Genomic DNA, 12,068 nt, shown 5'->3' on the forward strand with positions numbered 1-12,068 from the left:
AGTTATAAAACTCTAAATTTATCATAATTTTAATGTACTGCTGCCAAAACCCAACAGATTTCATGACGTACAACATGATTCTAATTCTGATTCTTCGCACATTTCCTCACTTGCTCTTTTCCTGCCGTCGACAGGTACATCTTTGAGGTTATCGGGCTGAAGAGAGTTCTGACCATCAAGAACTGCACCCTGACTGACGACGCAGAATACGAGTGCGTTATCGGAGAAGATAAGTGTACCGCTGAACTTTTTGTAAGGGGTTAGTGAAGCTTCACTGTAATCTTCAGTAGCCGGGGCTGGTGGGAGGCGCTTTGTGAGTGGTGGGCAGGTAGAACTGTCACCAGTTCTCCACATAACAGTCAGAGTCTGAGAACTCGAGCAGTGTTCCAGACGTAGAACTCTGCAGCACAAGGACAGGCTGTTCAGCCCTTAGAGCTGTGCTGAACTAATTCAACCAGAGGGTGGTGAATCTGTGGAAGTCATTGTCACAGCGGCTGTGGAGGCTAAGTCTTTGGGTATATTTAAAGTAGAGGTTGATAGCTTCTTGATTAGTAAAGATGTCAAAAGTTACGGGGAGAAGGCAGGAGAAAGGGGTTGAGAGGGATAATAAGTCAGCCATGATGGAATGGCAGAGCAAACTCGATGGGCCAAATGGCCTAATTCTGCTTCCATGTCTTATGGTCATATGACATGGCACATATTGATGACGATGATGATGGGCTGTGTCGGAGGGAATTGCAAGATTGATTGTGGAGTAGGTTTATATTGGCCGATACAACATGGTGGGCCGTATACTGTGTGGTACTGTTCGATGTTCTGTGTTCCATCACTCCTGGCAACACACTCCAGACACCTACCACTTTCTGTGTTTAAAAATCAAACTGCCCTGCTCATCTTTAAACTTACCCCTCCCCACCTCATTTTAAACGAATGCCCTGCAGTAGGGCTTGGACTGTCAGGTTTTGGGGAGGTGCTTGGTAATTGATTGAGTTAGCACATGGGAAAACAGTAAGAGAATGCGGGTTGTAGTGTTACAGAGAAAGTGTAGTGCAGAGGGACAGTAAGGTGCGAGTGTCATGATGAAGCAAACTGGGAGATCAAGAGACGGTCTTTTAGCCTATAAGAGATCCATTCAGGAGTCTTCCAACGGCAGGTAGAAGTTGCCCTTGGGTCTGCTGGTATGTGCTCTGAAGCTTTTGTGTCTTCTTCCCAATGGCGGGGGAGAGAAGAGAGGATGGCCGGTGTAGGACAGGAGTAGGTTGGCTGCTTCCCCAGGCCAGCGGAGGGGAGGTTGGCTTTCATGATGGAGGTCGGTCCCTTCAGGTGGTTAGAAGATGGCTAGACCTGTAAACCAGTTTAGGAGAATATTGTCAGTAATTCCTAGAGTGGTAGAATTGAGATTTAAGAATAGAATGATTATAATTAACAGGAAGAACGAAGGACATTACAGCCCAGTACAGACCATTCAGCCCATGATGGTGTGCAGATCTTTTAACCTATTCTAACATCTGTCTAACTCTTCTCCCCCACATAGCCCTCCGTTGCTCTATTGTCCTATCTAAGAGTCTCTTAAATGTCCCTCATGTATCTGCCTCTACCACCACCACTTTCCAGCGCCTATAAAATCTCCATGTAAAGTAAAACTACTGATGTCCCCCCCCCATACTTCCCTCCGATCACCTTAAAATTATGCCCCCTTGTATTAGCCATTTCTGCCCTGGGAAAGAGTCTCTGGATAGCCACCCGATCTGTGCCTCGTGTCATCTTGCACACTTCTGTCAATTCACCTCTCAAGAAGAAAGCCCAAGCTTACTTGGACTATCCTCATTAGACATGCTCTTTAATCCAGGCAGCATCCTTGTAAATCTCCTCTGCACCCTCTCTAAATCTTCCACATCCTTCCTATAATGAGGTGACCAGAACCCAACACAATATTCCAATTTTGGTCCAATCAAGATTTTTTTAGAGCTGCAACATTACCGTGCAGTTCTTGAACCCAGTCCCTTGACTAGTGAAAGCCAGCACACTGCTCTGCTTTTTACTGAAATGCTTGACTGGGACGAGACCTCAGAAGGAAGATTTGGCTTTGGTTGACAAGGTCTATTCAATAAATCACTGTCAGTCGACCTCATAATGAATAGATCTGCTGAGAGCAGATCGAAACAAGTGGCCACGCTCTGTCTCCTTTGTGGGAAGCTAAGGAAAAGAAAGTCAGACCAATCATGAAGTTGGGAAAGTGCACACAACTGAGCCAGTGTCCCCTGGTTCGTGACACGGCAGGAATAAATGGTGAAAGAACAAAACTGAGAATGCATGCAAGCTTTGGAATGAGGCAATGGTGGGCATATTAAAGGTCATGATCAAAATGGATGTTACAGAGAGGTGTTTGCAAGGTGACAAGGGCTGGAAATTTAATATCGGAAGAGATGGGCAAAATGGGAAAAGGAAATAGGGTGGCCATCAGACAAAGGAGCAGAATTAGGCCATTTGGCCCATCGAGTCTGCTTTGCCATTCCATCATGGCTGATTTATTATCCCTCTCAACTCCATTCTCCTGCCTTCACCCATAACCTTTGACACCCTTACTAATCAAGAACCTATCAAACTCCGCATTAAATATACCCAGTGACTTGGCTTCTACAGGTGTCCGTGCAATAAATTCCACAGATTCACCAGCCTCTGGATAAAGAAGTTCCTCCTCATCTCTGTTGTAAGGGGACGTCCTTTTATTCTGAGGCTGTGCCCTCTGGTCCTAGAATCTCAGACTGTTGATTAAAAATGGGATGGAGGCCAGTGGATGTCAGCTGAGGAAGTCAGGAAGAAGGTGTAATGCTTAAGGAATTGAGGATTGTGGAGAGAAATTGAGAGCGGGTGGTGAATCGGATGGTCGGCTGTGGCAGGCAACACACATAAAATGCTGGAGGAACACAGCAGGTCAAGCAGCACCTACGGAGGGGTATAAATATTTGTTGTTTCAGGCCGAGACCCTTCAGAGTCTAGAAAGAAATGGGGCAGAAGCCAGAAGTGAAGTTGGGGGGAGGAGGACGAGGAGTACAAGCTGGTAGGTGATAAGTGAGACCAGGTTTGGGGCATGGTGGTGAAGGTGGATGGGTGGGGGAGGGGGATGAAGTGAGAAACTGGGAGGTGATAGGTGGAAGATGTAAAGGGCTGAAGAAGAACACATTTGATAGGAGGGGAAAGTAGACCAAGGAAGAAAAGGAAGGGACAAGGGCACCAGTGGGACGACATGGGCAGGGGAGGAGAGGGAAGGGGAGAGAGGGGAACAAGATTGGTGAATGAAACAAGAGAGAGGGAGGGAGGGGGGAGAGATTACTGGAAGTTTGAGATGTTGGTTTTCATGCCAGCAGGTTGGAGGCTAGTCAGACAGAATATGAGATGTTGCTCCTTCAACTTGACAGATAGTGAGGGTCCTTAAGGTGCTGTGTGTTAAAGATTTTTTAAAGAAACTTTAAATGCCTTTCCCTTGCTGCTCAGCTTGGTTCTTCAGTTCCCGGAGACGGAAGCTGAGATCCCAGTGCCCTCTGTAAACACTGTTTCTCTCTCAGAACCTCCTGTCCTCGTCGTCGTGCCCCTGGATGACCAGCATGTGTACGTGGATGACCGGGTTGAGTTTGAATGTGAGGTGTCAGAAGAGGGAGCCGTGGTTGTCTGGTAAGGGAGCTTTCTTTCTCTCTGCTTGCCATCCTGGGGTGGTGTGCTGGTGGGAGGGGCAGTTGGGGGGGTGTGGGGTTTGCAGTATCATCTATGGAGGGGAGGGGAAGATGGTGGCGCGACGCAGCGTGAGCGGCTGCTCCGAAATGATATCTGCACTTGTTAAGTAGGTACTGTGCACAATCCTGATTTGATGGAGACAGACGTGAGAAGCACGGAAGAACATCTGGAGAAACTTCTGAAATGCCTGCTTCGCTGCTGCTGCTACTGTGCGATCGAGAATCTCCGGAGGGGAAGGCCCAAAATCCTCGGCTTTGCCTATTGCCTGTTGCCGGGGCCGGGGTCGAAGCGCTCGGTAGAGATGGTACTCGGTGCTCGGTGGTTGGAGGCTCGAAGTTGGAGGCTCGAAGTTTTCGGATGGACTCAAGAGTTGCCTGTGGTCGGGTCCTTCCAGGGTGCTGCATCGGCAAGTTTGCGGCGCTGGAGGCTCATGGCAGGGAGAGGTTTTCTCCCTTCTACCGTCTGCGTGAGATGATGGGACTTTCGAGAGACTTTGAGACTTTTTTTTACCGTGTCCATGGTCTGCTCTTTATCAAATTACGGTATTGCTTTGCACTGCTGTAACTATATGTTATAATTATGTGGTTTTTGTCAGTTTTTCAGTCTTGGTTTGTCCTGTGTTTCTGTGATATCATTCTGGAGGAACATTGTATCATTTCTTAATACATGCATTACTAAATGACAATAAAAGAGGACTGCGTGTCCTCATAATCTAATCTAATCTAATCATCTGTGACTGCACACAAGAGGGACCAGTACTGCATGGAGAAAGTCATGGGCAATTGAGTAGAGGTATTGGTAATTGATTTATTAGGGACACATACCGAGATACAGAGAAAAGCTTGACTTGCATACTGTTCATACAGATCAGATCATTAGCACAGTGCATTAACAAGGTAAAACAATGTACCAATGCAGAATAAACTACAGCTACAGAGAAAGTGCAGTGCAGGTAAATGTTAAAGAGCAAGGTCAAAACAAGGTAGATTGTGAGTCAAGTCAATTTTATTGTAGTAGAGGACTGTGAATCGTTTTAGTGGGGTAGAAATTGTCCCTGAGCCTGGTGTGTGTTCTTTCAGGCATCATATTTTCTGCCCAGTGAGAGGGGAGAGAAAGGAAAGTGTCTGAAGTGGGTGGGGTCTTTGATCCTGCTGACTACTAACCGAGGCAACAAGAAGTATAGACAGGTTTTGTGTCATAATGAAGGGAAAGCTTCCATATGAGTTGGAGGAACAATAACCACAGAGACACAAATTTAGCGCAGAGAAACTAAGTAATAATAGTACAGTATTTTTTGAATTATAATATTACATGATCCTGTAGCAATCTAACTCAATCTGATTACTTATACAGGCCCAGTCAAGAGGCAAACATCATTCACCAAAATCCTGCTTTAAGATACAATCTTAAAAATAGGCACCATTCCTTACTATAAATACAAGCCTGATCTGGTCTTCGAGTCAGGGCCCTACAAATTATATTATGACTGATCCATTATTACAGACAGGATGATCCATAATAACTGTCCGGTCTCGATATAATATTACAGCATAAACAAGCAAGAGCAAATTACTTAATAGATATAGCCATTTCAAACGCACACAACATACAGGAATCAATAAAATGGTGAATTTAAAGAGGAAAGTGAAAGACTATGGAACATTACATACTGTGTAGCTAGGGTGCCTAAGACTTTTGTACAGTATTGTATTTGTCAATGTGGAGTGGAGAGTGAGTTTGTAAATCTGGCGGGAGCAAAGAATGTTGGGATTGGTGAGGGTGGAGCGCCACAGAAGGACAGATGGCAGAGAAGGAGTGCCAAGGGCAGGTGGGAGTTGGTGCAGGTGCAGACACACCCAGCCCTGAGATACTAGGCAAAGTCATTTGATTCCAAACAATTGGTTTATTGATCATTACAGAATGTCTCTCTGGTGCTTCCCTCTCCCTTCCCCTTTTCCCAACCATGATTCCCCTCTCCCTGCCCCCTTCCCACTCTCAGTCCACGACAGAGACCCAAATCAGAATCAGGTTTATCATCACTCGCATAGGTCGTGAAATTTGTTTACTTTTCTGTGGTAGCGTTACAGTGCAATGCATACAATTACTACAGTACTATGCAAAAGTCTTAGGCACCTTGTCTATAGATATGTGCCTAAGACTTCTGTACAGTACTGCATAGTGTCCACATGTGCAAAGAAGCAATGAAAAGCTTACGTGCAGCAGCTTCACAGGCACAGAGTGTCAGATAAGCAGCACTCACAAGGAAAGAACATAAATTATACCAGAATTATTAATGACAAGGTTAGTAATATACACTTAGTGGCCATCTCATGAAATACACTTGAACACCTGCTCAGTAATGCAAATATCTAATCAGCCAATCAATGTATAAAAGCATGCAGACGTGGTCAAGAGGTTGAGTTGTTGCTGAGACCAAACATCAGAATGGGGAAGAAATGTGATCTAATTGATGTTGACCATGGAATTATTACTGGTATTTATTGACTTACAGCGCAGAATAGTCCCTTTTGGCCTTTTGAGCTGCGCCGCCCAGCTGTCTCCCTACTTAATCCTAGCCTAATCACGGGACAATTTACAATGACCAAGTTACCAACCAACTGGTACGTCTTTGGACTGTGGGAGGAAACCAGAGCTTCTGGAGGAAACCCAGGCGGTCACGGGGAGGATGAACAAACTCCTTACAGGCAGCACAGGAATTGAACCCGGATCACTGGTACTGTAAAGTGCGGTTAGACGGAGTGGTTTCAGTATCTCAGAAACTGCTGATCTCCTGGGATTTGTATGCCTGTCAAATTTGCAAGAGAATGGCGCGAAAACCAAAAATAAATTGAGTGGGTGAAAATGCCTTGTTAATGAGCAAGGTCAGAGGAGAATGGCCAGACTGGTTCAAGCTGACAGCAACTCAATAACCATGCGTTACAACGGCTGTGCACAGAAGATCATCTCAGAACACACAACATTGAAGTGGACGGGCTACAGCAGCAGAAGATCACACTGAGTTCCACTCCCGTACCAAATAAAGTGGCCACTGAGTGTAGTTTTGTGGCTATGAAACTTTTTCACTGGATCGCGGTACATGTGACATTAATAAACCAATTTGGAACCAAGTTACATAGGGACAAGTGCAATATATTGGTCAAAGGGAGTGGGAAGCAGTTTGGGAGGGATGTGGTGAACAGGGGTATATGGCCTTTCCAAAATCCATAACTCTCCTCTTTCCTTGCTTGGTCACTTTTTGTAGGTCGAAGGACGGAGTTGATCTGACTCGAGAAGATGCCCTGAAATATCGCATGAAGAAGGACGGGAAGAAGCACATCCTGATCATCAACGAGGCCACCAAAGAGCACTGTGGCCGCTACAGGATCGAGACCAATGGGGGCGAATCTGAGGCTGATCTGATCGTGGAAGGTATGGGAAAATTAAACATTGGGTGGCCGGGGGTCTGGACCACAGGAAGGGAAATTTGTACACCTCATTTACTTGGTTCATTCCTGCTCGTTCCTTCATTCAACAACTCATGGATCACAAACTCAAAAACACCTTTTTCCTCGGGCTGGTGAATTAGGGATTTATAGAAGGTTCAAAATTAAGAGGACATTTTGGGAAGGTAGTTTCCATTGGTACCACAAATTATTAATAAGAGACATTGATCAGACTGTGCTTCGAGTATTGTCAGCAGTTTTGGCCCCTCTTCTAAGAAAGGATAGGCTGTCAATGGAAAGGGTCCAGAGGAGGCTCGTGAGAATGAGTGTGTTTATATATGAGAAGTTTTTAATTACTCTGGGTCTGTACTCGCTGGAGTTTAGAAGAATGGGGGTGGGGTATGTCATTGAAACCTATCAAGTATTGAAAGGCCTAGATAGAGTGGACATGGAAGAGGATGCTTCCATTAGTGGGAGAGCCTAGGACCAGAGGGCACAGCCTCAGAATAGAAGTACGTCCCTTTAGAACAGAGATGAGGAGGAATTTCTTCATCCAGAGGATGTTAAATCTGTGGAATCGATTGCCACAGATGACCGTGGAGGCCAGGTCATTGGGTATATCTAAAGTGGAGGTTGGTAGGTCCTTGATTGGTAAAGGTGTCAAAGGTTATGGGGAAAAGGCAGGAGAATGGTGTTGAGAGGGATAGTAACTCAGCCATGGTGGTATGGGGGAACAGACTCGAGGGGCCAAACGATCTAATTCCACTCCTTTCTCTTATGATCTTCAGAGCACTCAGACCAGTGCTAATATGGCCCTATCTGTAACTCTACTGCACATTCCATTGTCTACACATAAATAACCCGAGAGCCTTGATTAGATCCCAGCTTGTAACATACTCCCAGGCACTTGTTTGTCACATTAACCACCTGAAATCCTCCATTAGATTCCAGCCTGTAACTCACTCTCAAGCACTCAGTGGTAGTTTTAAATCATTTCAACCATGTAGACAGATTCCAGACTGTAACTAACTTCCAAGCCCTTGTTATTAACATCAACCATTTGAACCTCCTGGTTAGACTGCAGAGTGTAACTCACTCCCAAGCATTTGCCCTCAGTATTAACCAGCCCAACCCTTTCGTATTAACCATCCGAACCCTGGATCAGATTCTAGCCTGTAACTCATTCCTAAGTGCTAGTGTTAATCACCTGAGTAGATTCGAGCTTCCAATTCCCTCCCACGTATCAATCATTTTATATTATTTTGAGATGCAATGCAGGACAAACCCTTCCACTCCACCACTCAGCAGCCCTATCCTCAATCGCAGGACAATCTAGAATGACTAATTAACCTACTATCCGCAACGTCTTTTGACCGTGGGGGGGAAACCGGAGCACCCATGGGAAACCCACATGTTCTCCCAGAGTATGTACAGACTCTTTACAGCGGACGCCGGAATCGAACTCTGAACTTTGGCTCCCTGAGCTGTAATAGTGTCGCACGAACCGCCACACTACCGTAGCGTATGTTTAAGCACAACCAAAATCTAATTCTAATTTAGATTGTGGACTATCTATGCCCGAGGATCTGATCTTCTGAATATAAAGAACTCCCAATAAGTACTCCGATTAGATATGGCAAAGTTATTTCCCATGGTAGGGGAGTCCAGGACAAGAGGGCACGACTTCAGGATTGAAGGACGTTCATTTAGAACAGGGATGGGGAGAAATTACTTTAGTCAGAGGGTGGCAACTCTGAGGAATTTGTTGCCACGAGCGGCTGTGGAGGCCAAGTTATTGGGTGCATTTAAGGCAGAGATAGATAGGCTCTTGTTTAGCCAGGGCATCAAAGGGTATGGGGTGAAAGCAGGAGAGTGGAGGAGACTGGAGGAATTGAATCAGCCTTGATTGAATGGTGGAACAGACACGATGGGCCGAATGGCCTACTCCTGCTCCTACATCTTATGGTCTTATGTAACTCCGTTGATAATACACCTGCTTCCACCAAGTCAAACTGCAGCAGTGAGAAAAGACATAATCTCCTCTGTGGGCTGACTGATATGCACATCGGGTCTGATGGCCAGAGTATAGTGGAGCAGCCGGTGGCTGCCGCTGCTTCACGGCTCCAGAGATCCCGGTTCGATCCTGGCCTTGGGTACTGTCCCTGTGGAGTTTGCACATTCTTCCTGCATGGATTTCTTTGCACATCCCAAAGGCGTGCAGGTTTGTGGGTTAATTGGTATGTAGATTCTGGGCACAATAAAGTGGGGTGAATGCAGAATTAATGTCAATGAGTGATAGTCTGGGCTCAATGGGCTGAAGGGCTTGTTTCTGCACTGTACCTCTTTACAGCCTCTCTCATACCCCTCGACAGGATGAGTAAAAGTGAATGCTTTTTCTTTATAGAGGGCAGTAGGTGGAGCAAGCCTGTATACTTTTGTCTGGTTGCACAGTAGAATAGAGGCTAGCTTACCGTTTTAACGCACCAGCGATCCGGGTTCACTTCCCTTCGCTGTCCGTAAGGAGCTTAAACGTTCTCGCCATGACCATGAGTGACAAATGAAGGTAATCTTTCTTCAATCTTTAGACAAGGTCCTGGAGGTACTGCAGAGTTTCGCCGACCTCACATTGAAAGCCCAGGAGCAGGCTGTCTTCATGTGTGAGGTGTCCGACGCGAAGGTGAAAGGCAAGTGGCTAAAGAACGGAGTGGAGGTGATTCCCAGTAAACGCATCCACATCACTCATGTCGGCAGGTAAGCTCGCCACCAGTGGCAATCTCTGCATTCTTGCCGGAATTTTGTTTCACACAGAGAGCGGTGGGTGTGTGGAACGCACTGTCAGAGCTGGTGGTAGGTCCAGACAGATTTAAGAAGCTCTTAGGTAGGCACATGTGTGGTAGAAAAATGGAGGGTTATGTGGGAGGGAAGGGTTAGGTTGCTAAGAGTAGGTTAAAAGTTCGGCAAAGCATCATTGTGCTGTAATATTCGATGTTAAGGGTTCGAATCCCACTGAGGTCGCGGCCGGGGGGGGGGGGGGGGTGCTTCTAAAAATCCAAATCATTACAACAGGTAAATGGAAGCAAATACAATTGTGGTGATTAAGAAGTTGTTAGAGAGACACGTGAATATATGGGGATTGGAGAGAGAGGGATCAAATACAGGTAGAAGTAATTTAGTTTAATTCACCATCATGTTTGACACAGTAGGCCAGAGGGATACTTCTGTACTATATATATTGGTAAGTTGTTTTATTAGTGCCTCATGTACTGAGATACAGTAAAAAAAATAGCTTTGCATGTTGTCCTGGCAGATCATTTCATCTCAACGGCATATTGAGGTAGTACGAAGAATGCAGAATGAAGTTACAGGCAAAGCATTACGTTACAGTGGCACGGTGGTGTAGTGGTTAGCACAACGCTTTACCGTCCCGGCGACCTGGGTTCAATTCCTGCTACTGCCTGTACGTTCTCCCTGTGACTGCGTGGGTTTCCTCCGGGTGCCCCTGTTTCCTCCCACAGTCCTAAGACATGCGAGTTGATAGGTTACTTGGTCATTGTAAGTTGTCCTGTGATTAGGCGAGGGTTAATTCGGCCGATTGCTTGGCGGTGCAGCGCAAAGGGCCAGAAGGGCCTGTTCTACGCGGTATCTCAGTAAGTAAATAAATAACACAGTGCCGACAGTAAGATGCAAGACAGGTTGAGAGATCAAGAGCTCTTATTTTGTTCGAGGTCCATTCAAGAGTCTTATAACAGTGGGATAGAAGCTGTCCTTGAGCCTGGTGGTATGAGCTTTCAAGCTTTTGTATCTTCTGCCCGATGGGAGAGAGAAGAGAGAAATCCCGTGGTGGGTGGGTTGGGGGTGGGGGAGGTCTTTCATCATGTTTGGCCGCTTTACTTAGGCGGTGTAAAGTGGAGACAGAGACCGTAAACTTGTGGTATGTGTTCTTAAGCTTTTTGTATCTGTTCCTGACAGGAGAGGGGGAGAAGAGAGAGCGACTGGGTTGTGGTGGGTCTTTGATTCCAGGCAGTGGAAGCGTAATTGGTGTCCTTTTTTTTGTGATGGACTGAGCTGTGCCTGTCAGTCTCTACAATTTCTTGTGGTCTTGGGCAGAGCAGTGGCCGTACTAGTCTCCGTTGGTGACTGTTGTAAGCTAAGTTTGGAATTGACTGCCCATATGTGACACCCACTAGCCAGGCAGAGAGCTCACATACTGGGCAAGTCCAAAGTGCCACGTGGATTTGACAAGCATGCGTGAGGTAGTAGGAGCTGTGGGTTTGTGGATCAGTGCCTCTCTGTGACTTCTCTTTCACCACTCGATCTCAGGGACTGTATTATTCACTCTGACTCGGATTTTTCCCATCTCCAGGATTCATAAATTGGTCATCGACAGTGTCACTCCAGAAGATGAAGCTGATTACACCTTTATTCCAGATGGTTACGCTCTCTCTCTTTCTGCCAAGCTCAACTTCCTGGGTAGGCGGATCACTCTCACAATTTCCTTTGTCCACATTCACTCACATAGTCTACATGGGATTGTAATTGGGTATATGTAATGGGTATATGTAATGGATATATGTAATATGTAATGGGTATATGTAATGAGTATATGTAATGGGTATAAGTAATGGGTATATGTAATGAGTATATGTAATGAGTATATGTAATGGGTATATGTAATGGGTGGCTGGCTGGTGGCACAGTGACATCAGTGCCGGACTCTGGAGCGAAGGTTCCTGAGTTCGAACCCAGTCAGGCCACTCCCGGGCATGCTTTCCATCCGTGCTAGGTTGAGTGTCGAGCTCGCAACTCGGCCTCGTAAAAAAAAAAGACTGCGCTGTGGGGGACCACTCACAGAATCTTTCCTCCAAGACCACCACTTGAAAAGTGATTGCCGAG

At 46.0% G+C, this 12,068-nt stretch overlaps 1 protein-coding gene across 2 annotated transcripts in view; it reads left to right on the forward strand.

Moving 5' to 3' along the window:
- The window catches only part of LOC140204931 (myosin-binding protein C, fast-type-like), a 113,324-nt gene that overhangs the window by 52,933 nt on the left and 48,323 nt on the right, over nt 1-12,068 (forward strand). For both annotated transcript variants that reach the window (XM_072271911.1, XM_072271910.1), the window contains 5 exons: nt 135-259; nt 3,567-3,672; nt 6,995-7,161; nt 9,761-9,926; nt 11,539-11,645. In XM_072271911.1, coding sequence (XP_072128012.1) covers nt 135-259; nt 3,567-3,672; nt 6,995-7,161; nt 9,761-9,926; nt 11,539-11,645 — 671 coding nt within the window. The remainder of the gene's footprint in view (nt 1-134; nt 260-3,566; nt 3,673-6,994; nt 7,162-9,760; nt 9,927-11,538; nt 11,646-12,068) is intronic.

The sequence above is a fragment of the Mobula birostris genome, chromosome 11 (assembly GCF_030028105.1).
Source record: "Mobula birostris isolate sMobBir1 chromosome 11, sMobBir1.hap1, whole genome shotgun sequence".
Taxonomy (NCBI): domain Eukaryota; kingdom Metazoa; phylum Chordata; class Chondrichthyes; order Myliobatiformes; family Myliobatidae; genus Mobula; species Mobula birostris.